Source organism: Eublepharis macularius, chromosome 14, assembly GCF_028583425.1.
Source record: "Eublepharis macularius isolate TG4126 chromosome 14, MPM_Emac_v1.0, whole genome shotgun sequence".
Taxonomy (NCBI): Eukaryota; Metazoa; Chordata; class Lepidosauria; order Squamata; family Eublepharidae; genus Eublepharis; species Eublepharis macularius.
In genome coordinates this window covers 59900386-59926063 of record NC_072803.1, presented here as the reverse complement: position 1 = coordinate 59926063, position 25678 = coordinate 59900386, and the positions used below count along the sequence as shown (strand labels likewise).

The 25678-nt window shown below is 46.7% G+C and overlaps 1 protein-coding gene across 4 annotated transcripts in view; it reads right to left on the bottom strand.

The window, feature by feature from the left end:
* The window catches only part of KYAT1 (kynurenine aminotransferase 1), a 53644-nt gene that overhangs the window by 3538 nt on the left and 24428 nt on the right, over positions 1 to 25678 (bottom strand). For all 4 annotated transcript variants that reach the window (XM_054998123.1, XM_054998124.1, XM_054998125.1 and 1 more), the window contains 9 exons: positions 24716 to 24865; positions 22818 to 22904; positions 21871 to 21999; positions 14014 to 14134; positions 12859 to 12935; positions 12590 to 12679; positions 9580 to 9766; positions 4566 to 4645; positions 186 to 272 (listed from right to left, as the gene is read on the bottom strand). In XM_054998123.1, coding sequence (XP_054854098.1) covers positions 186 to 272; positions 4566 to 4645; positions 9580 to 9766; positions 12590 to 12679; positions 12859 to 12935; positions 14014 to 14134; positions 21871 to 21999; positions 22818 to 22904; positions 24716 to 24865 — 1008 coding nt within the window. The remainder of the gene's footprint in view (positions 1 to 185; positions 273 to 4565; positions 4646 to 9579; positions 9767 to 12589; positions 12680 to 12858; positions 12936 to 14013; positions 14135 to 21870; positions 22000 to 22817; positions 22905 to 24715; positions 24866 to 25678) is intronic.

Genomic DNA, 25678 nt, shown 5'->3' with positions numbered 1-25678 from the left:
AAACAACCCTGCAAGGGAGGACCCCTTATCCAGACACTGACAAGAAGAAATGCAGTAGCCCCATAGTAGGAATTAAAGATTATGGGGGTTGTGGCTCAGGAAGCCCCACTTCCTTCTTAATGTCCCTGAGCACAACATCTTAAGGCGGCTGTCAACTCTCATTTTTATTGCTCTGGATATTTCACCTTTGCAAAGCAGAACCGGATGAAACGGTCAAAGTTCTTCTTCTGTGGAGTGCTGTAGAAGGCCGAGACTGGGATGGCTGCTAAACCCTGTGGAGGTGGAAGGCGACATGTAAGGAGAGGTGCTCATTCATTCCCGTTCCCCCTCCCTCCTCTTCCATCTGTTGTGTACAGTCTTGTATGACGCACAAAGACAATGAACAATGCCGTGTGGTTTTCTATTGTAGGGGACGTGTCAGAGCTGGTAGTGTGCTGCTGTTGGAGTGTCGGAGTTGGGAGTGCGCGAACCCGAGTTCAAATCCCCATCCTGCTTCTTGGGACCTTGTCTCTCTCTGCCTAGCTTACCTCATATGGTTGTTGTGAGGACAAAACCATGAATTCTTTGGAGGAAAGGCGAGAAAAAATACAAGCGATCGAGCTTGGTGTCCTAACACTACAATGCTAAGCTAGTCTGCTCAGACTTCTTAAGATTGTACTGTACATATCTTTGTCACGGAAAACAGATGGCCTGGCTAAGAGACAGAAGGAGATGCCACAGGTACATTTCTTTACTATAAAACATTTTATATGATTACAACAGAAACCCAGTAACATATTAATTGCTAGAAATAGTGTTAAATTGCCCTCAAGGCTTACTCAGATCTTATTTGAGATGGTAGTTTATCCATTAAGAATGACAATTGGGTTTATGACAAGGAATAAAACTGCTTTCTATTTTCTAGGGAGGGTTGAGAGAAAACACATTGATGACTGGACTAGTGTTATTCTAGGAGAAAGTACATGTGCAAAACTATCCATCCATTTATAACAATAGGTTGCATTTCTCACAATTGTGGCCACTGATAGACACTCTTGTGGGACTGACAATCATTGAAATAGAAGTATTTTTACGTACAATTATGCAAGGAATGTAATTTAGTCGAGATCAACTGCTGAGTGGTTAGTCCTCAGCTGTGTTAATCTTTTATGGCTGAAACCAAAAACAGAAGAAGAAAACTGAAACCAAAACATCAGACTGGGTAACCAAAAGGTCAACACAAAAATGATAAATACTGGTTAAGGAATATACACATTTAATTACAAAATCTCACCCAGAATCCTGAAAAGCATGGGGTATATAAGCCTCCCTGACCAGAAACCAGATGTATTGACCAGTCTGGTGAAGACTTTGGTTTCTGCCTGCTGAAATGCATTTACTGTGAATTCATAATTTATTACTTTTTCTGGTCATGAGATTTTATTAAAACGGTGTATTCTCTATCCAGTGGTGTTTTTTTTATCCTTTGACTTCACCTGTTGATTGCTTAATTGGTTTTTGAGGTGCCACATGAGTGTGTTTACTGCAATAGACCAACAGCTTTATTGCAAGTGCTGCAGGATGAATAGCCTCACCTGGCAGGTGGAGGCTGGGAGCCAAATGGTGTCGTGGTTAGGGTCAGATCAGGATCTGGCAGACCCGGGTTTGAATCCCCGCTCTGCCATGGGAGGTTTCTGCGTGACCTTGGGTCAGTCATACATTCTCAGCCTAACCTACCTCGCAGGGCTATTGTGAGAATTAAATGGAGGAGAGGGGAAAAACATAAAGCCACTTTGGGTCCCCATTGTGGAGAATGAAGGGGGATGACTGAAGTCAATAAATACAGTTTTGCTTCATATGGCTAAGGATAAAGTGGACTCCAATCCACAAAATCTTATGCTATGAAACATCTGTTTTTGTTTAAGGGGCTGTAAAGATGCTCTTGTTTCAGTCAAGGTAATCGCTATATGCCTCACTCTTTTTTGTCACTTTTGCATTTGCAATATTTTGTTATACTAATACAAATTTACAAGAAATCATCAAAGAAAAATAACGCACACCACCAGAAACGGGATCAGACTAATAGTTTATTTCCTAGTGGGAACCATCTTCACTACTGAATAAAACCAAAAGAAGGGCCACAAAGAAGGCGACGCATCAGAGACGTGGTAGCCCTCTGGCTCCTTAGAGAGCCAGTTTGGTGTAGTGGTTAAGAGCACAGGACTCTAATCTGGAGAACTGGGTTTGATTCCCCACTCCTCTGCTTCAAGCCAGCTGGGTGACCTTGGGCTAGTCACGGCTCTCTGGAGCTCTCTCAGCCCCACCCACCTCACAGGGTGTTTGTTGTTGTGGGGATAATAATGATATACTTTGTAAACCGCTCTGAGTGGGCATTAAGTTGTCCTGAAGGGCGGTATATGAATCGAATGTTGTTGTTGTTGTTGTTGTTGTTGTTGTTGTTGTTGTTGTTGTTGTTGTTGTTGTTGTTGTTGTTGTTGTTGTTGTTGTTGTTGTTGTTGAGCTTAACCCCCAAACCTTCCCTATAGCCACAGCCTACCTTTCCTTAAAGAGTTCCGAAGAAAGGACATTCTGCATCAAGCTAGGACATTGCATTGTTGCACATTCCAGCTGGGTAGCGCATTAGCCTGTTGCTGCAAAGCCAGAAAAGGGAGTCGTGCGGCACGTGAAGGACTCCTAAAAACTAGGATGATCTAACTTGTCTCCTGACTCTACCTGCCATTTCTTATGCAGCAGTAGCAGGAAGTTGGAAGAACCTCTCACGCCAGAGAGCCTTTGAAAACAATCTCCCCTTGGCTAAGCATACCCAGCCTCCCCATGAATACATGAAGCTGCCTCGTACTGAATCAAACCATCGGTCCTGCAAGGTCAGGGCTGCCTACTCAGACGGGCACTGGCTTCTCAGCGTCTCAGGCTGAGGTCTTTCACATCACCTGCTACCTGATCCTTTTAACTGGAGATGCCAGGAATTGAACCTGGGAACTTCTGCGTGCCAAGCAGAGGCTCTACCACTGATCCAGGGCCCCTTCTTGTTGATCTCACAGGATCTGCCGTATAGCCCCTTCGCTGTTGATGCCAGCTTAGTGGCACGGCACAAGGGTAAGGTTCCATTGCCAGTACCCCAGGAAGCACGTGATGGAAGAGACCCCACACGACCATCAGCATCTTGTGGGCAAAAGGATACCTGCAGCTGAACATGGAGGGGGGTTTCGCAGAGCCAAAAAGCGCCTGCTTTGCATGCAGGAGGTGCCAGGTTTAAGCCCTGATCTCCAACTAGGAGGGCTCGGTGAGATTCTAAGACCCTGGAACAGCAACGCACAAAGAAGGTATGACCAAGCTAGATGAACCAGTGGTCCCACTTGGCAGGAGCCGGCTTCATTCTGGTGTGCGTGTGTGTGTGTGTGTGTGTTATGTGCCACAAGTTGCCTCCGACCTACGGCAACCCTATGAATGAAAGACCTCCAAAATGTCCTATCATTCTGGTACTCGCCAGGAAATCAATATGGAGACCCCTCCCCTCATTATTAGAATAACTGAATATTTACCACCCTTTAATGTTAGCCAGAGTGAATGAGAGGGCTAGTCCAGCTCGCGGGTATTTGTCCAGGGTCTGAGTCCCAGCCCCCCAGACTTGCCAGGAAGGAACAGTGGGAGGCAACCGGGAGGCAGCGGCCCTGCCGCCCCAGCCAGCAACCAGGTCCAGAACCTGCCTACTCCAGGGGGAAAGGGCAAAAGGCCAAAGCCTCAGAGGGCTGGAGGGAGCAGGGAGAGACCAGCTAGTCCCACCCTCCAGGGGGAAAAGAGGGGGCTAAGCAGGCCAGAGGAAAAGGGCCAAGGCAGGGGGAATAGGGGCCCAGCAGCAGCCCAAACAGAGCTCTTACCTGGCAGGGAGGAGAAGCAGCCACAGCAGCTCAGAGCCACGCCCCAGCCTCCACCTCAGCTTGAAGACAGCAGCCTGGCTCAGGAGATGCTCACAACCAAGCCCCTCTAGGTGGAGCTGCTGAAGGCATTCTGTGGGAAGAGCTGGGCAGCCAGCCAAGGGGCCACAGCTGGGCCTACCTTCAGTGATCAGCTCAGCCAGAGAGGCCTGGCAGCCAGCCAACATAACGCAGCTGTTGCTGATCCAGGCAGCCCAGCCAGCTACCCCAGCTGCAGCAGCTTGAGACAGCCCAGGCCAATGCTGGGAGGCCAAGGAGGGGTGTGGCCTGGCAGGCAGGACCTGCAAGGAGGGCGGGGTGCTAAGAAAAGGCCCTATAAAAGCTGGCTGGGAAGAGCTCTGGGGTGGTTGGATGTGAGTAAGGAGTGATGGCGTGGAAGCAGAGCAGTGTGAGAGCAAAGGCTAGGAGGAGAGTGGATGAAGGAGGAGGAAATGGCAGAGACCAAAGAGGGTGAGTGGCACAGGTTGAGCAGGCCAGCGAGTGGGTTGAGAGGGAGTCTGGGTCATGTATACCGCCCCTCCTTCCACAGAGCAGGGTCCTGCAGAATCCCTGGCCCCCCTTTGATGTCAGGAGTAGACTGCCCAGCGCCCCACCCAGCGGCGGCCGCTGCAAGCCCTGACAGGTATTTACCTTGTTCTTGATCATCCACTTGACAAACCGAGAGTCGTAGGGCTCCTCGTCAGACTTCTGAAGGTCCGGAACTGGTGCTTCTACAAGAAAGTATGGAAAATCTCAACAGCAAAGTTGGTTATGATGCAGGCTTAATCTGGTTTGAATCCTCCCTCTGCCATGGAAGATCAAGGGATGATCTTGGGGCAGTCACCTCACAGGGTGGTGGCTACGAGGATGAAGTGGAAGAAGGGAGAATGACGTCGTCGTAAGCCTCTTTGGGTCCCCAATGGAGAGAAAAGCAGAGTACAAGTCTTACTATATAAAAGGCAAGCCGTATTGACTCACTTTTTATCCTCGCACAGGGGCAGTGCCGAGGACTTTGGCCTCAAGGCCGCTGTGAAGCGCCCGCTTGCCGCGAGGAAGGGGCCTGCTGAATCAATGGCCTAGGCACTCTTCCCTGTGCCTCCCCTCAGTGCCCTCCCGCTCTGGCTTCCAGGCCGCTGAGAAGCACCCGCTTGCCGCTGGGAGGGGGAACCGCCAAATCAGTTTCTAGAGCCTGTTGTATTTTTTCACACAACGGGCGTTGTTGCCAGGGCCGGCTCCAGCGTTGTCAGTGCCTGAGCCAGCTTATGGGCTGCCTCTGTGGGTGTGCTGGACTGCGTGATGACGTCACTGTGTGTGACATCATCACGCAGGGCTGGTGCGTGAGCGGGGGGCCTTCCAGCCCTCCCATTCAGTTGCTTTGTGGGCCAGGCACAGCTGGCCGCCCTGGCCACCGGCTGCGCCTGGTCCTCAGAGCAACTGAACGGGAGGCTGCCCGCTCAGCTGCCCCACGCTGCCGCCGCCAACAAACGCTCCTGGCCGGTGGCGACAGCTCCGTGGCACGCGCCCCTGCCCCCAGGCCGGCGCCCCTCCAGTGCCTTAGTGCCCTGAGGCGGCGGCTGGGCCGGCCTCAATGGGCGGGCCGGCTCTGGTTGTTGCTAGTATCTAAATAAGATTCCAGGCGTCTTGATTTGTACCAAGGAAGCAAATTTCTTTGAGCAAGGATTAATGCGCCTCCGTAGGACCAAGAGTTTATAATGAAGGCCAAGAAAGATAATTTTGTCAGGGAAAGGGGTGATGGAGGTAGTCTGGAAGCTTGGGGCAAATGGCTTATCACGTACTCCAGTCACACCTGTACTGTACTGCATAAGGAACTGTTCCCTCACTACCACCACTCCTGCTTCTAGGACAGGCTAGAGGCAAAAACGCACTTTCACCTGCCAAATTCACCATAAGTCACAAAACCAGCTGTGCAGAAATTGCTGGCTATACTCAGAAGGGGGAAACAGAGGCCAAGGAGGATTCTTCGATCTTTAGGGAATGAGAGAGGGGTTGATTTTAAACAAACAAAAAAAAGCTGCAGAAAACTACGCTGAAACAAGCACTAAACCGGCATTAAAACCATCAGCCACAGCGTGTCCCAGATATAGACAGATATATGGGGGAACAGTTGCTGGATTTGACCAAGAAGATCATAGAGAATGCCTCTACGCTCAGAAACAGAGCTTGCTGCTAGACATGCCAGAAAGTGTTGAGCAGAGCTTGCTGCTAAACACTGATAGACATGCCAGAAAGGAAGCGAGAGCCCCAGAACAGAACAGGTCTGGAGAGGGGCATGAAACAGGCTAGATAAACTTTTATGGTGTCTGAAGTAACAAGATAACGAGTTAGCCAAGAGTGTGCTCCTTATCAAGACCTCCTCTCTATTGTTTAGAGATTATTCTAAAAGCCTGCAAATACGGGAAGTGGGATTAATTGGGGACTTCTTTCCGGAAGGGGCTCCTTGCTTGTGACCTTTCTGTATTTGGGGTAAGAAACTTTTATGGGCTCACATAACAGCTCTCCCTCGATGATCTATGATGGACCGTACAGTTTTCTGTTGATTTAGCCAGTGCTAAGAATGCTGAATAATTATGCTTTCATATTATTATTATTTATGTCATTTATAGTCCGCCTTTCTCACTGAGACTCAAGGCAGATTACATAGTATGAGATTAGTACAATCAGTATCAGGTACAATACAGTATTAAGGACATTTCCATAAACAATGCCATAGGGTAAATAGATACAAGTTTAAAAGACATAGTATTAGCAAGAATCCAATACAGAGGAGAAAAAATACTGAAACAGAACATAATCAATTCTAGGACTGACATTAGACAACATGGAGCACAAATGGTACATAGAAGTACATATTTAAAACAACAGATAATATGTAAGGCAATATAGTGATGAAGTCTACGGTCTTTAACTCATTAGCGAAGCATCTGAGACCCCATCCCTACAATACAGCCCTCCCATTTGAGTAAAAAGCCTTTTTGAATAATTCAGTTTTGCATCATTTGCAGAAAGCCAGGAGACTGGGGGCTCTCATCACCTCCTCAGGCAGGCTGTTCCACAGGGTAGGGGCCACCACAGAGAAAGCCCGTGTACGGGCTGCTGTTGATTTTGCCCGTGTGCAGGGTGGCACCTGCAGGAGACCCTGTTCAGAAGAGCGAAACTGCCATGGAAGAGCATAGGGAGGGAGCCTTAAAACGGAAGCTGAGATTCTCTAATAGTATTTAGTTGTGTATTATACCCACGAATAGACCTAAAACTTTGAGGCATACGTCTTGCAGGCATTAAATGATCTGATATAGGAAAGCTAACTAGATGCTTAAGGCTTCTTAAGTCCACGCCCATATCTGAATCAGGCCTGACTAGAGCAATCCAGAACAAGCGAGTAAAAATAATGTTTCAAAAATGAAAATGCCTTGATCCAACGCTTGAGAGAAGGCAAGGAGGAAGTTCCATAAATCCAGGCACAGCAAGCACAGATTGAGGCGCCACCTTCCTCTCTTTTGAAGGTAAGGGAGACACAGCACCGCCTCCACTGAAGATAGTTCCTATGAGAGCAGGGGGTCTGCTCACTATCCCTGTCTCAGATTGGTTTAGGGCCTTCAAAAGGCCAGAATTCTTTCCCTCTCCCTTCTGAGTGACCTTTTGAGAAGTTGCTTTCCCCCCAGCTCAAAAAATGCTTTCAAAAGATAAAATACCTCCCCAATCCAGCAAAATATGCATACATAAGACAAAAGAAAACTACATTCTAACTCACCCATCCTCCCTCCCCGCCACAGCCCAATAAGTCACCTACACCAAATGCCAAAGAGTTGAGTTTCAACTTGCATCTCAGGGAGAAGTTCTCCCGTGATAGCCTCAGCCTTGGAGGCTACCACACGAGAACCCCAAGATCCCAGGAACTCCACATTCTCACCACCACTGTGGTAGAGAGTGCCCTCAAGTCATAGCTGACTTATGGCGACCCCTGGTGGGGTTTTCATGGCAAGAGACTAACAGGGGGTGGCTTGCCATTGCCTGCCTCTGCAACTCTGGTCTTCGTTGGAGGTCTCCCATCCAATTACTGCCCAAGGCCGGCCCTGCTTAGCGTCTGAGATCTGACGAGGTCAGGTTCACCTGGGCTAACCAGGTCAGGGTTCTCACAGGTATTACCAATGGAATAAGAGGATGCAGGACTCCTTTTGATGAATGCAGCTGGCATGGGGGCAGAGGTTCTGCTGCCACAACTGCAATTAGGAGGCAAAGCTTCCAATTTGAAATGGCTAATTCTACTTCTGAAGGTTTTTTTACTTTTTCAGAATCAGACATGCGGCATTGAGCGACCGGCCATTGTGCATGAAAATTTATAAGTAACTGACCTTGATTCGTCTCTCTTGGTAACAGCCAGGAGGAAGGGGTATCAGAAACGGGACTCCTCGCTAGCAAACCCGTTGCAGTTGCTACTCTTTAAATTTTTGACGTGTGAATTGTTATAAGCCTTGTGCTATTGATAAAACTGATTTATATTGTATGTCTTGGTTTGTTACTCATCAAGTTGGTATATACTCTGTGGTTTAGAAAGTGTGATTTGGTGACGCCAGCTTTGGCACTTTATAGTTTTGAATCGAATAAGCACTTCTGCACTTTGCATACTGTTTTTGTATGATGCTGCTTGCGGCTTCATTTATCACGCTTCCTTTGTATTGACTGTTGCCAGCTACATAACCATTTAGAGTTTGTTGTGAATTGATTTTGAAGACTGCTTGATAATTTGTTGCACTGTATCTTTAATTAGTTTAGTAAGTACGTCAAGGTTCATTCTTGTTTCGGATACGCTTTGCCCGTGACTCTCTCTATACTGTTGTGTCCAATTTGAAATAGGCTGTTTGAAAGCAATAGAGTATCAATTAAGTTGATCTTAACTGAAAGATAGCCTCATAATGGAACATCCAGTCCTCCAAGTGCCATTTGTTATCCATGCCTGGAACTCCTTCCTCCCACTGGGCCGCCCAACAATGGATCAGCCCAAAATTTGAGAAAGCCCACAATAACCAACACCCCCCCCTTGTAGCCCTTCCAGTCAAACTTCAGAGCTGGTGTGAAAGAAGGGCAGGCCCACGGGGAATACAATAGAACAATATTTCACAAACTATTCAATCTTTAAAGTGCCAGTGCTGTATGATTTAAACATTCATACATATTTGTGTTGTTCTTACAGGAACGAGAGTAAATCCCATATACAAAAAGTGCATTCAAGATAAATATACAGAAAGTGCATTCCAGATTATTGCAACATGTCCGGGTGTAATAGAGTTTGTATGAATATAGATCCTTGCATTAGACTCTTTCCTTCTTTCTGGTGTCCTTTCCTTACACAGAGCAAACGCAGAGGTGGGAGAGATGTAAAAATCCTCCTCAGGCCCAATCTGGGGCCGGCTTAGAAACCTCAGATTTCGTGTCCTCTTCTACGGGAGCACTGCCTCTGGTTCCATGTGGTTGAAGATTCTCATATTACAACAACCGGCTAGGGCGGCCGTCTATTCCAAGGCGCCTTGAATAGTTTGTGAAATATTGTTCTATTGTATTCCCCGTGGGCCTGCCCTTCTTTCACACCAGTTTGTTACGGGGTTTGCCATCCCTCCCCTTCTCATTCAAACTTCAGAGCTGAGCTTACTGAATTCTGAAATGTCTGCGATCAAGAAATAGGTGCCTTCAGGAATCACAGGCTTCATCCCCACGGCAGACAGACAGTTAACCAACCGGTCCCGCTTCTGCTGCAGCTCTTTGGGCAACTGGACCAAGTAGCTTTCTGGCTTCTCCATGCGCTGGAACTCTGTTTGCAAAGCACGAGCCACCGCTTCCTGGGTCAAGAGGGGATGAACAGGAGGAAGGGTGTAAAAGGGGGCCTCTCAGGAAGAGCGGAAAAACAAAAACCCCAGGGCCAATGGAGTTGCGCATCCAACTTAAGAAAAGACCCACACCAAGGCTGAATCCACATTCACCTCTCACACGCATTTTCCCCGGTATTTTTGCGTTTGTCTTCAATCCGCAAATTTCTCCCCTCCGTTCACATTCCATCCTCAAATGCGTTGTTCTCGCGCGCTCCTACCGTCACACAGCGACTGGAATATCCACTTTTGTGGGCGGGAACAGTTCAAAAAAATTTTTAAAAAATGGGCGGGAACAAATGTTCCCGCCCATTTTTTTTATTTTTTTGAACTGACTTTTCCGTTATTTCGATCTCGCCTTATAAGGAAACATCAATGAAGCGACAATCCTGTTCCTGGTATCTGTCTCTCATGCACCACATTTCTGACCCTCTCTTTTTTTCCTTGCTGCAGCCCCCTCCACTGTCCATGAACTAATAACACATGCCATAATAAACCAACGGTCTAGTCCTCAGTATCAGAAATTGTTTTCTGTGTTTTCTTAAATTCGAGTGATTGATTCACCGTAATTTCGATATCACAGTAATCCAGAGAAAAATAAAAAACAGTTAAAAAGGATGTTTCGCGAGTCCGTTCTGAGGAGGGATTCACCCCAAAATGATTTTTCAAACGACCAGATTTGATTTAGAAACAACATGATCAATAAATCCAACGCTATGAAGTCAAAAACAGTCTTTTGCAGACTACGGAGCACTTGAAAGTTGAATCAGCCAAGAGGAACTCTCGGAACGGCCGGAGAGACAGGAAGGGGGGTGGTTTTTTAAAAAACCGTGTAAATTGCGCATTTGCCCGTTCACGTCCACTGTGAAACTCTCGATGAGAACCTGTTACCACATATTCGGGAGAAATGTGAATGAAATGCATCTGTTTAATGAGGTAATGTGACTGGCACTCGGGATTGCATGGAGAATGCGGGGAACATGCGACTTAGATTGAGTAATGTGGATTCGACCCAAATTCCAAAATCACTGTAATTCATATGAAAGACACCAAAACGAGGAGCAGATTGTATTTTTTAAAAGAGACTTGGAAAGGGGTGCACAGAAATCAGAGAAATTAATACATTAAATGCCGATGGAGAACGCCAACGCCACAAGGCAAGGCAGACGAACACGTGACAGATTTGGCGCGTCTGCGAAAAATTTAGAACAGCTGTATTCTGGGGTCTATTTCTACCCCAAGCCAAATTTCTAATGTACCTCGGGAGTTAAAAAATGTCATTGTGTTCTACAGACACAATTAAATTTAAAGGAAAACATCTGAAATGAATCATTTTAAACATTATTTATATCTGGCAATGCAACCGTAATGGCAATGCCAAGTCTACTCAGAATTCTACTGAAGTCTGGTCCATGGAACTTACTCTCAGGAAAATGTTCTTAGGAGTGCACTGTTTTGGTATTTTTCGACACCCAAATAATCTCTCTCTTTTGTGTGCTGAGGTCAATGTTCTCCAGAGCAAGAAGGGTCAGCAGGTTGTCAGGAAAAGCTCTCTCCAGACCATTTACAACACTTCCAGGGAACAGTGCTTTCTATGTTTTTTTTTAAAACCCTCATGGTATTAGATCCAGAGGAGTTAGCTGTGTTAGTCTGTAGTTGCAAAATAGTAGAGAGTTCAGTAGTACCTTTAAGATTAACCAACTTTATTGTAGCATAAGCTTTTAAGAACCACAGCTCTCTTCGCCAGCTGCATCAGATGAAGAGAGCTGTGGTTCTCGAAAACTGGCATATGATTAAGAGAGCTGTGATTCTTGAAAGCTGACGATGCATCTGATGAAGAGAGCTTATGCTCCAATAAAGTCTGTGAATGGGGCTAAGGAGGGGAAAGACGGGGAAGCCATTTGGATAGTCGGCCTGCAATACAAAAATGTTTTGAGCCAGTTCTGTTATGCTAAGCTGTGAAGATCTTTGGCCTGAGTACAGGGAGATCTACAATCTGCCTCCCTAGTGTTCAGAATTTTTCTCAGAGATAGTCCAAAACATACCAGTGCCTCGAGCAGAGATTCCAAATGGCACAGCCCCCACTGGTGAATGAATAAAGCTGAAAATAATAGACCATCAGAAAATCTGCCACCTAAGTCTGGGCCACTTTATTCTGCTGAATTACAGGGATAGCGTTGATTTTAGCAGACTTGGGTGCCTGTGCCTATTAAAGCTTATTTCCGTGATGATCAAACGAAACACAAGACATGCAACAGCAACCAGGTTTGTTTAACTCATGTTTAAAGCCAGGGGACTAAGAGAAACCCAACCCTCCTCACTTCCTTGCCTTACCTCAGCGTAGTTCATTGTCCCAAGAACTTTTCTGCCATCTGGCTCCCTTCCAGCATCACTAGACAGGGTGGTGTGCAGGTGATACATTGTGGGTAGGAGAGCTCAGGCCCCCCCACCTCCCACTTTTGTAGATGAGCAAGAACAGAAATCATCAACAAATGTGATTTCCCTCATTTTATCTAGTTTAGCTCTAAATGTAGCTGGTTTCTAGGGAACTGAATATCAATTTTCTGTGGTACACGTGTGAGGAACATATAGTCTTGAACATTACTGCTCAAACTTGTAGCCATTAAACTCAACACTGTAGTTCTGACAGAAACCCGGTAATCAGAATGAAAACAGAAATACTGCAGATCCGTCCAGTCTGTTCACTGTTGATGACTTACTCTGACCATTTGCCTCCAGACAACCTCTGCCATTTTGTTTGGCGCTCTTTCTATGGCGGAGAGGCCATTTCCTCACCTGAGCCGCTGTGGCGCAGTGGTACACCGAATTCTGATGGACTGTCCTTAGGTGTGTCAAAAGGTCATCCGGCCCAAGGGCCCAGCCCACCTATTGCAATGGAGAAGAAATACAAGTTCAAGCCCAAACTCACCCCTTCTTCACATTTTATAGCTCAAAAGAATACAGAAAATCAACGGGATGTTACGTTCTTGACCAAAACATAAACCAGTTAAGGACATGATGGCTGGTGAATACATACCCGGTCCTCCTCGATCTCGGCAGCTTACCTTCCAACCTGTTGCACTGAAGGTTTTGCCAGCACTCCCAATAGTCACAGTACGGTCCCACATTCCTGGTAAACTAGCTGTTAGAGAGAAGAGAAGCTGAAACTTAAGGAGAAGGGGAAGAGAAGACAGGCCTCTTTGACTCTCTACCTACACACAACTGATTTCTTCAGGAAGTTACAATAAATATAAAATAATACTTCTCTAGTAGCTTGATCTGTATAGAGAGGAGGTTTGCCCGGAGTTGCCCCCGAACAGATCACTCATCTCTCACCAGTGCCCTGTTCCTCTACAGTAGCATCTTTAACAGACTGTGTGCCTCAGCAGCGGGATACTTGCTTTGCATGAAAATGGACTGTTGAGAGTCCAGCTGAAGGACCTTGGAGGAGATCTTGGCGAGTGCTGCCAGCCATAGTTCGTATGTGGGCTGGTAAATTCATGTGAACATGCAATGCCACCTTAAACCAAGTCAGCCCACTGGTCTGTCATAGAACTGTCTACTCTTAGGTGCTGGAGATTTCCTCTGAGAGCCAAGCTACAAGTGACGCCTGACACAGGTTGGACACTTGTCAGCTTCCCTCAAGTTTTGATGGGAAATGTCGGCATCCTGGTATTGCAGCTGTAATGGAGAGCCAAGCTGTAAAACCAGGATGCTTACATTTCCCATCAAAACTTGAGGGAAGCTGACAAGTGTCCAACCTGTGTAAGTCGTCACTTGTAGCTTGGCTCTGAAAAGTGTCCAACCTGTGTCAGTCATCACTTGTAGCTTGGCTCTCAGTCAGATAAAGGCGCCAAGGAGTTTAATAGGTGCTGTAATTGACCAGCACAGCCTGTGTCTATTTTGTTCTCTCCTTCTGCCCTAATATCCTTATTGCTTGCTTTAAAATCTCACTTTTATCAGAAGCTTCTATAACTTGGCTCTTACTGTATTTTTCGCTGGTTAAAAGAGTTAATGTTTCCATCTAAATTTTTGCTGATTTCTGCCAATTTTAAGATTCCTCTGCCTAGTGCTTTTGTGATTCGTTAGTTTTTTAAAAAAAATTATTGTAATTTCTGGATTTAATGTAAGATGCCTCAGGCTGTCAGAGCATTGATCTACGAGTCGATTGATAGCAGTCCTACAGAGCTAGGACTCGCCCCTCACCAAGACAGGCTTACCAATCCGAACATGTTTGTTTCCATCGTAGACCAGCCACTCATAGACCTCATCGCTGAAGCACAAGATATTGTGTTTCACGCACAGTCCGGCAATGAGCTCCAGCTCCTTCCTGCTGAACACCTGCACCACACAAGAGATCAGTTTGCCTCCCCATTGCCAGAAGCAAACACCCACGTTGCCTGCACGTTATATCCTGTTGATCAAGGGACAGAGGGCCGTTGCCCTCAGGTTTCCAAACTAAAAAAGACAAGACACTAAGGAAGGGAAAGACAGCAGAGGGTGTTCAGGGAAATTCAGTCCTTGGCATCTCCAGTTAAAAGGGATCGGGCAATAAATGATGTGAAAAATTTCCCTCCGAAACCCTGGAGAGCAGCTGCCAGTCCGAGCAGACAATAATGACCTCGATAAATGAAGGATCTGACTCAGTATGAAGCAGCTTCATTTTTGGCAGGGGCTCAGTGGTAGAGCAACTACTTTGCAAGCAGAAAGTCTTCCTTTCAATCCCAGGCAACTCTATTCAAGAAGAATCAAGAACCAGGTGATACGAAGAACCTCAGATCCTAGAGTGGCAGCCAAGCAGACAGCCGAGCAGGGGCGGCGCATCAATGGAGGCAAGTCGGGCAACTACCTTGGGTGCAGAGGCGCCGGGGTGGGTGCGCGTGCGCTGTGGAGCAACTGAGTGGGAGGGCTGGGAGGACGCATGCACGCCAAGCGTTCCCCCCTATCTCCTGCCTGTCGCTGCACAAACTGGAAAGGAGCAGAGGAAAAGTGGTAAGTTTCTTTTGGGGGACTCGGGTGGGGGGGGAGGAGGAGACGGAATAATGACAGAAGAAAGCAAAGGGGAAGGGAAAGGAGAAAGCGAGAAGGACCTAGAGAATCAGCGGAGACATTTCTCTCTCTGCCATTTCCCCCCTCCTCCTCCTCTCTCTCTCTCTCTCTCTCTCTCTCTCTCTCTTTAAACCTTGGGTGAAGCTTCCACGTGGAGCAAGGAAGAGAGACTCTAAGTGGCTGGGGAGCAGCAATCTCCCCGTCTGACCTTTTGTCCCCCTTGTTCCCTCCTTTCTTTCTTGCTCCCCCCCTCCATGTAATTAAAAGGAATGACAGGGGGATTTCCCATTGGAAATAATAGGAGAGGCTTGAAGGCCCATTGGAGATAATGGGAGCCAGGGATGCCAATTTACTTGCCTGGGCTCCATTGAAATGCATCACGACACAAAAAAAGTTGCAAAGAAAATATGGAATGGATTTTCCATAAAGGTCTCCGGGACCAGATGGAATACTCCGGGAGTGGAATGACAGCCCCCAGAGTGCAATGACGGTCCCTAGCTATAGAGTTTGTGCTCCAGGACCAGAAGGACAGGTTTCAGAGTAGAATGACAGTCCTTGGGATAGGCTCAGTGCTCTGGGACTGGAAGGGCAGCCCCCAGAGTGCAGGGCAATGGCAGCCCCTGGGAGTAGAAGAAGCATTCTGGGACTAGAATGACAGGCACCAGACTGGAATGACAGACCCTGGGAGGAGCAGAAGTGTTCTGGGACTGGAATGACAACTCCCAGACTGCAATGACAGCCCCTCAAAGCAGAATCTGTGCTCTGGGAAGGAATGACAGATTGCACAGTGGAATGACAGCCCCTGGTAGTAGAGAAGCATTCTTGGAGTGGAATTACAGGCACCACGATGGAATGACAGCCCCTGGGAGTAGCAGAAGTGTTCTTGGACTGGAATGACAGCCCCAGAGTGGAATGACAGCCCTTAGGAATAGAACCTGTGCTCAGGGATTGGAATGACAGGTCAAAGAGTGGAACGACTGCTCCTGGGAATAGAGTCAGGGCTCTGGGACTCGAATGACACCCCCTGTCATTCCACACCCACTGCCATTCCAGTCCCAGACCACTGATTCTTCTCCCAGGGACTGTCATTCCACTCTGGGGCCTGTGTTGATAGATCAAGATGGGTAGCCATGTTTATCTGTAGCAGTAGAAAAAAGCAAGAGTCCAATATAGCATCTATAAGACTAACAAAATTTGTGGTAGGATATAAGCTTTCATGAGCCATAGCTCACTTCTTCACTACTGGACTTTTTTTGTGTTGTGATGCATTTCAATGGAGCCCATGCAAGTAAATTGACATTCCTGGCTCCCATTTTCTCCAATGAGCCTTCAAGCCTCTCCCATTATTTCCAGTGGGCAATCCTGTCATTCCTTTTAGTACATCCCTTCACCCCTCCCTGGCTGGCATTAATTCTACTTCTTACCTTTCCTCAGGATTTTTTGGGGGGGGGGGGGTGCTGCTTTTGGTGGAAAGAGTGGCTGGTTGTGTGGGCACCGCCACAGAGGAAGGAGGAAGTGAGGTGAGACACACACAGTTCCTTTTCAGTCCCTGTGCGACAGGTAGGAGCAAATCACTGTTGTTGGGTTTCAAGTTGTTGTCTTAAATTCTATTACTTTCCTCCCTCCCCGTCTCTCTTTCGTTCTCCCTCCCCCTTGCTATTCTCTGATCTCAATGCTGCTCCCCCTTCACTCCAGCAGAGCAGTGCCTCACACTGTGCCCCCCTTTATCACCTTCCTTCTCTCATTCCCTAGTTTCCATATATCACCCTCACCTTCCCCCTTTCCCCCAATAGTTTATTTCAATATTTATACACCACATGCTTAGCTGTCAGCTAATGCTCACTTCAAACACAAGGGTGGGGGGGGGAGAAGGATGAGCATGAAGGGTAGTTCCCAAATGGGATCTCTGACAAAGGTGCTCAAGCAGGCCCAGTAAGAGAAGCCCCCCGTCTACTGCCAAGGATCTCTGGGTTCAGAGAGAGGTGGGAAGAAAGAGAGAGGCAAACTTTTTTACACACACACACACACACACACAAGGAGGTCTGCTCAAAACGTTAATGCAAGTTGCTGTTTCTGCTCACAAAATAGATTTTTGGCTCACAATAAGGAAAACAAAGACTGTTGTTATTTATTCTCACATTTACTAAAAAAAATTAAAATTTAAAATTTAAATTAAGAAATAAAAATTACATTAAAAATGTAAAAAGTTTCAAGTTTTGTGCTTTTCATTTTTCCTACATTTCTTCTGTCTTTTAAAATTAGTTAGCGGGGGGTGGGGGGGCAAGTACATATCTCGCCTCAGGCGCCAGAAACCCCGGCCCCGGCCCTGCAGTCGACCCTTCCTGATCTTGATAGGCCGCTAGTCTGATTCAGCATAAGGCAGCTTTGTGTGTCCACGTGCACCTTGGAACGTGGGGCCTTCGGAACTGTTAGAGCTTAACTATGGAATTAAAGATTCAGAGATTACTGTGAATGGAAGCCCACAGGGTAGGAGAAGTTTTGCTGGTTACAGCGGACAGAGGCAAAAGACCATTACGGAGCAAGAGATGGGTTAAACAGTTGGAAGTAAACCTGTCCAGCGTTCAGAGTTCATTCAGGGGGGTGATCTTTCTACATGAACTGTCTGGAAATGGGGGGAACTTTCCATTAATGGATTGATCAGTTCAGTAGATAACTGTAGCACACCCATGACAGGAAAAGGTGTGCTAACAAAGCATGTGGGAGCTACTGAGGATTGCAAATTTTGCTTAAGGCTTTGCTAACTGCTTGTGGTTGCCCGTCTGAGCAAGCAACGTCTACTTCACGTACAAAAGACCCACTCGAGGAGATGCTGCAAACAAGCTTTGATATGGTGGAGCTAATAGCAGATAATGATACTGTTATGATCTTTACTTTCCTTGGGGTAGATTTTTCTTTTAATCTTTCCCTTAACTCCTTCTGGGTAGTCTGCTGCCACCAGGAATACTTTATTCCAAGATATTTTATTTAAATTTTCCCTTTGGTAACGTGTTTAAGCGTCAGGCTCCTTCGAGGTTCTATGTGGCCCTGAGGATAGGAATGGGATATAGCAATGACAGCTACACTGGGATATAACAAAACAAAATAAACTTTTATTTAGTTAAGAAGCGTATTGGTTTCATAAAAGTGGTTCTCGGTTCTTAAAGTTACTTCATTTACTCTCATTCACGCAGATCTCTTCCAAGGCTTCACACACAGTGAGCCTCTTTCTCTTGACTCAGTATTTCTCTCACAGAAATGCTTAAAACTCCTCAGGCAGCACACAGTTTGCCTGCTTTCTCTTGACTCAATATTTCTCTCACAGAAATGCTTAAAACTCCTCAGGCAGCACACAGCTAGCCTCTCTTTCTCTTGACTCGATATTTCTCTCACAGAAATGCTTAAAACTCCTCAGGCAGCACACAGCTTGCCTGCTTTCTCTTGACTCAATATTTCTCTCACAGAAATGCTTAAAACTCCTCAGGCAGCACACAGCTAGCCTCTCTTTCTCTTGACTCGATATTTCTCTCACAGAAATGCTTAAAACTCCTCAGGCAGCACACAGCTAGCCTCTCTTTCTCTTGACTCGATATTTCTCTCACAGAAATGCTTAAAACTCCTCAGGCAGCACACAGCTTGCCTGCTTTCTCTTGACTCGATATTTCTCTCACAGAAATGCTTAAAACTCCTCAGGCAGCACATAGCTTGCCTGCTTTCTCTTGACTCAGTATTTCTCTCACAGAAATGCTTAAAACTCCTCAGGCAGCACACAGCTTGCCTGCTTTCTCTTGACTCAATATTTCTCTCACAGAAATGCTTAAAACTCCTCAGGCAGCACACAGCTAGCCTCTCTTTCTCTTGACTCGATATTTCTCTCACAGAAATGCTTAAAACTCCTCAGGCAGCACACAGCTTGCCTGCTTTCTCTTGACTCAATATTTCTCTCACAGAAATGCTTAAAACTCCTGAGGCAGCACACAGCTAGCCTCTCTTTCTCTTGACTCGATATTTCTCTCACAGAAATGCTTAAAACTCCTCAGGCAGCACACAGCTAGCCTCTCTTTCTCTTGACTCGATATTTCTCTCACAGAAATGCTTAAAACTCCTCAGGCAGCACACAGTTTGCCTGCTTTCTCTTGACTCGATATTTCTCTCACAGAAATGCTTAAAACTCCTCAGGCAGCACATAGCTTGCCTGCTTTCTCTTGACTCAGTATTTCTCTCACAGAAATGCTTAAAACTCCTCAGGCAGCACACAGCTTGCCTGCTTTCTCTTGACTCAATATTTCTCTCACAGAAATGCTTAAAACTCCTGAGGCAGCACACAGCTAGTCTCTCTTTCTCTTGACTCGATATTTCTCTCACAGAAATGCTTAAAACTCCTCAGGCAGCACACAGCTTGCCTGCTTTCTCTTGACTCAGTATTTCTCTCACAGAAATGCTTAAAACTCCTCAGGCAGCACACAGCTAGCCTCTCTTTCTCTTGACTCGATATTTCTCTCACAGAAATGCTTAAAACTCCTCAGGCAGCACACAGTTTGCCTGCTTTCTCTTGACTCGATATTTCTCTCACAGAAATGCTTAAAACTCCTCAGGCAGCACATAGCTTGCCTGCTTTCTCTTGACTCAGTATTTCTCTCACAGAAATGCTTAAAACTCCTCAGGCAGCACACAGCTTGCCTGCTTTCTCTTGACTCAATATTTCTCTCACAGAAATGCTTAAAACTCCTGAGGCAGCACACAGCTAGTCTCTCTTTCTCTTGACTCGATATTTCTCTCACAGAAATGCTTAAAACTCCTCAGGCAGCACACAGCTTGCCTGCTTTCTCTTGACTCAGTATTTCTCTCACAGAAATGCTTAAAACTCCTCAGGCAGCACACAACTTGCCTGCTTTCTCTTGACTCGATATTTCTCTCACAGAAATGCTTAAAACTCCTCAGGCAGCACACAGCTAGCCTCTCTTTCTCTTGACTCGATATTTCTCTCACAGAAATGCTTAAAACTCCTCAAGCAGCACATAGCTTGCCTGCTTTCTCTTGACTCGATATTTCTCTCACAGAAATGCTTAAAACTCCTCAGGCAGCACACAGCTAGCCTCTCTTTCTCTTGACTCGATATTTCTCTCACAGAAATGCTTAAAACTCCTCAGGCAGCACATAGCTTGCCTGCTTTCTCTTGACTCAGTATTTCTCTCACAGAAATGCTTAAAACTCCTCAGGCAGCACACAGCTTGCCTGCTTTCTCTTGACTCAATATTTCTCTCACAGAAATGCTTAAAACTCCTGAGGCAGCACACAGCTAGTCTCTCTTTCTCTTGACTCGATATTTCTCTCACAGAAATGCTTAAAACTCCTCAGGCAGCACATAGCTTGCCTGCTTTCTCTTGACTCAGTATTTCTCTCACAGAAATGCTTAAAACTCCTCAGGCAGCACATAGCTTGCCTGCTTTCTCTTGACTCGATATTTCTCTCACAGAAATGCTTAAAACTCCTCAGGCAGCACACAGCTAGCCTCTCTTTCTCTTGACTCGATATTTCTCTCACAGAAATGCTTAAAACTCCTCAGGCAGCACATAGCTTGCCTGCTTTCTCTTGACTCAGTATTTCTCTCACAGAAATGCTTAAAACTCCTCAGGCAGCACACAGCTTGCCTGCTTTCTCTTGACTCAATATTTCTCTCACAGAAATGCTTAAAACTCCTGAGGCAGCACACAGCTAGTCTCTCTTTCTCTTGACTCGATATTTCTCTCACAGAAATGCTTAAAACTCCTCAGGCAGCACATAGCTTGCCTGCTTTCTCTTGACTCAGTATTTCTCTCACAGAAATGCTTAAAACTCCTCAGGCAGCACACAGCTGGCCTCTCTTTCTCTGACTCTCATTCACAGAAATATGAAACCTGCTCAGGCAGCCCACAGCTGGCCCCTCTTTCCCTGACTGAGTGTCCTTTCACAAACATGCTCAGTTCAGGTTCCACACAGGTTATATTTCTCTCATAAACACTTTAACATATTCAGGCAGCACACAGCTAGCCTGCTTTCTTCTGACTGACACTCTTCTCTCCCTACTGTCAGTCTCCAACTGCATTCACTCCGCCCACACTCATCAACCAATCACATCACTCACTCATCCCTCTCTCTCACCCCCACTCTTCACCTAGCTCAAACCAAGCATTTAAAGACACAGGCACCCATTTACTTGGAATCATTACAGATACTCATACAGAAATTTCCTTACGAAGTATCGAGGTTCAGCCAGGGCCTTGAATTTACCTGTTACAAAGGTAACAGGTAACATCCCAAAAGGATCTCAGAGCGGGGCAGCGTTTGGAAGGGGGAATTGTGGGCTGCTCCAAGAGTGGGGAGGTAAGGAAGATCTGCTCCACCGATAGAAATCCCTTCCATCTGTGGAAATAATCCCTAGGCTCCAAGACAATATGCCTGGTTATAAATATATGTATACATGTTTATATGTATCTGAGACATGTAAAGACCTTGTATATTGTAGATGAATGGGAGGGAGTTGCAAATATTAGGGGTTTTTTAAAGGCAGTTTGAAAGATGCATAAGCAGTTTCATTTTTGAGCCTTTATCAGCGGACAGCAAGCGAGAATGTCCGATGATCAGGAATGTAATCTACGTATAATGTAACCTTCCTTTTGATCTTTCCTTTTGATCCTAACGGCTATTCTAAGTCCAGTCCTGATCCACCCCCCGGAAACCTTCCAAAAGACCTCTTTGGAAATGCATAAAAATTGCATTACAGAGTTTCGAGGTTCAGAGCACTTCCTGCACATTATCTTGTTACAGTCACGAAAACCACCCTGCAAGGTAGGCCAGAATGCAGGCAAGGAATTAAGAAAGAACAATGCCTTGCCCGCGGACAGCTAGAGAGTGTGATGGGTGTGAAGAGTGTGTGAAATCTGTACCAAGAGCCTCCCAGACCATAGGTAATTCTCTTAGCTGCTGCACTACACCAAACAAACAAACAAACAGCTCACAAAAGGTATCCCAGTTGGAGGGCTTGCACTTGCCTTTCCCAGAGGATTGTTGGGAGAGTTCAAGACAATGGCTTTGGTTCGCTTTGTGAATTTGGCCTCTAGCTCTTCTGGATCCAACTGCCAGTCTCCGCTGGAAGTTAGTGTCCTACCTTCTGCAGATTTCTGGGGAAAGAGGGAAACCCGGCATAAGGATGAGAGGAGGGAAGGAAGCAGACACAGGCTGCCCAGGAATCAGACTGAATACTGGACAGAGTAACACAGAACAGTGCTAGAAGTTAATAGGGTAATATGAGGGGCACTGTGAAATCCACAACCCCTTGGATCCTACCCAGCCCCCAACACACACACCCAGTACACAAGGTGGAGAATCTGCTTCCTTCCCCTCCCTCATGCCTGGAATTCTAGCGTCATCAGTGTGGCCCCATTTCCTCAGTACTATTATCAGTGGGATGTTTTTGGGTCCAGCAGGCGGGTTGTGGATGTTCCTGCCTATTAGTCCCATCCAGGCTTCTCATTCAGCCCAACTGCTCCTTAAAGATTGGCAGTCCAGCAGGTTTCCTTCTTACTATTCAGGATGGGTCCACCCATTGCTCCTGGCGTTATGGCTAAATGGGACATCCATGTTCAGGGGCAGCGTACCTTGGGATACCAGGGGCAACATCAATGAGAGGTTTTGGGCTCCACGCCCCATTTTCAGACCTTCTGAAGGCATCTGGTAGGTCACTGCGGAAAACCAGGATGCAGGACAAGATGGGCATTTGTTCTGATCCAGCAGGGCCCCTCTTAGGGGAACAAGGAAGGGTCTCTTTTTATTTATTAACAGCAGAGTTGCTCCATTGATGGGCTTAGACTGGAGTAATTCTGCTTAGGATTTCAGTGTAAGTGTGCAAGCTTGGGATGCTCCCAAGCACAGTACACAAAACCCTCTTCTTTACTGCCGTCTTCTTTTGTTCCCTAAGATGGAGCATCTATTCACTTACTGGCCGGAGTGGAATGAACACTGGAGTCCCCCCGGCCATTTTCACCATTGGTTCATAGCAGTCGAAGTATGGCTCAATTATAATCACCTAAAAAAAAACACAGGAGAGAATGCAGCAGTTCAGGAACTGATGGTCAAGAGCAGGGGTCATTTCGTAGAAAAAGAGCTGGAGGAACTCATTAGCGTAACTCATTAGCACATGCCATGCCTTTTGCCATCACCAGAAGTGTGTCATTAGGATAACTGATTTGCATATGCCGCACCCCCTGACATCACCTATTCTGGCTGTTTTGGACCCAAACCTGGCCATTCAGGGCCGAAATTGGTCCCAAAATGGCAAAAGGGGCTGAAAATGGCTGAAAAGGGGCCCAAAATGGTCAGGATCGGGCCACTGAAGAGTGGGAGAGTGATCCACCACCTGTCAGAGGCCTGATCCAGGCTGTTTCGGCCCCGATCCAGGCTGAAACGGGCCCAAAATGGCTGAGAGTCAGGTGGGTGGGGCTACCTGACATGTGACCTCTTTGGGGAACTGCCAGAACTGCGTTCTTGTGCGTTCCCCCTAGAAATGAGCCCTGGTCAAGAGGATAAAACCGTCTCACTCATGCAGTTTTGGCTCCAGCTCCAACTGTGCAAAGAGGGCCATATCTTAGGAACAAGTCTTAAAGGTAATCTAAGCGGAAAGAGTATAATGTTAGACAATAGTTAACACTATTAACTAATCTCAGGGTTCTAAAGAGGAGGGCAGCGTGCTTGCATAAGGCATAGGGAGCTGCTGTGGTCTAGGCTGGTTCCAGTGGTATGTGAGGCAGGAAAATATTTAAGCCCTTAATTCTATCTGGCCAACCACATGGCTCAGCGTGCTTAGGAAAGCTAGGAGGAACACATATGAACAACAGGGTGGGAGGGAAGGAAAAACTGGAGCTGGGGAGGAAGATTAATCAATCTTCTTGCTTGAAACCCCATTTTCAAACTGGGGGGATGATGCCCCTTAACCCAGAAGAAGGGGCCTTGGGGGGGATCACAAGAGCACTTTCCCTAATGAAATATTCCCCACTTTAACTAAGAGTCTCTCTACACGACTTCTTATACGAGGACGCTCAAGTGAAGGGAGACGCAATGTTAGCCGGGAAGCGTAGTTTAAAAAGACAGAGGAAAAGGCTCTGTCAATTTCTCCTCTACAGAGCTGGCAAAGATCCCTGCTCAGAGGGTTTGTTAATTTTCTCTTTGCCTCCCTGAGGGGAGGTGAAACTGACAGAGCCTTTGGGAAGCAAAAGGGAAATTAACAAACCATCTGAGGAGTGATCTTTACCTGTTCTGTAGAGAGGGGAAATTGACAGAGCCTTCAGCTCTGTCTTTTTGAACTATGCTTCCTGGCTAACATTGCATCTCCCTTCACGTGTATCCTCGTGTAAGAGATCTCGCGTAGAGAGACTCCAAGTTGTGCGATTTAGTCAAGAACGTTGTGTTCAGACTTTCTACTTCCAGTCACTAACTGCTGGGCAATCCAGAGACTCTGCCCTTCCAGAAGAGGAGGTGTAAATGCTGCAGCCACCAAAACTGATGTGCAAACGAAGGGGGTGCAGGGAGTGTGCAGCAACTTCTGGCCAAAGCAGCTCCTCCCTCCATCTCCTTCCTTGGCTAGCTGGTTTGCTGAGTTCAGAAACACCCTTCTCCTCCAATGCCAGTGCTGAATTAGGGCCCCAATCCACGGATCCTCATGCATACAACAGCAGACTGTTTGTCTGGCAGTATGCAAAGATTTTGTGTGCTCGCGTGCCTAAGAACTGATGGCCGGTGGATTGGGAAGTAACATGGGTAATGGAGCCAAAGTTCAGAGAGCTTGAGAGGCCGCTGCCTTGGGTACTCAGTGGTAGTAAAGAAAGATAAGAGACCAGTTACCTCATCTCCATCATCCACCAGACCCTGGAAGCAGCAGAAGAGAGCCTCGTACGCTCCTACCGTCACCAGCACGTTACTCAGAGGATCAAGTTCTCGTCCTAATAACTTCCCAAAGAATTTGGCCACGATTGTCACCAAAGGTGGGTGTCCCTGGAGCAAAAGTGCAGAAATTTAAACATGTCATGCTAACCCGAAGCCAGTAGAATCTCCCCACCCCACCCCTACCTTTAAATCGTGTCTATGTGCACGTGCGCACATGCACACACGAGCGCACACAGAATTTTCATTCACGTGGCATTATTGGGCAGGAAGGGGATTTATTTTCTCCATTTGGTATTCACCCACCCTTCCTCCAAGGAGCATGATTTGGCCCCTCCCCACTTTCACAACTGCCCTGTGATGTAGGCTATGCTTAGAGAGCAACAAACTCAAAGAGACGCAGTGAGCTTCAGGGCAGAAGAGGAATCGGAACTTGGGTATCAGGAGCTCGACCTCTGCCAACACACTCCGGCCTGCAGGAACATATGAAGCTGCCTCATGCAAGCTAGGCCACCTGTCTGCCTAGTTCAGTCTTCTCTACTTGGAATGGCAGGAGTTCTCCGGGGCCTCCCAAAAAGATCCTTCCCAGTGCAAGTAGAAAAGTCAATATGCTAGGAAAAGTGGAAGGCAGCAGGAAAAGAGGAAGACCTAAAACGAGATGGCTTGACTCAATAAAGGAAGCCACGTCCTCCAGTTTGCAGGATCTGAGCAGGTCTGTTAATGATAGGACGTTTCGGAGAGTGTGTTACGTGCTGTCAGAGGCGACTTGATGGCACATAACACACACACAGTGCAAGCTGCCTGAAAATATCAGCAAATAAACGGCAAATATCAGGGATTAAATGTGGGGACCTTCTTCAGGGATCTGCCACTGAGCCAAGGCCCCTCCAAAGATGTTGTTTCAAAATGATAGGTTCTGTGGCG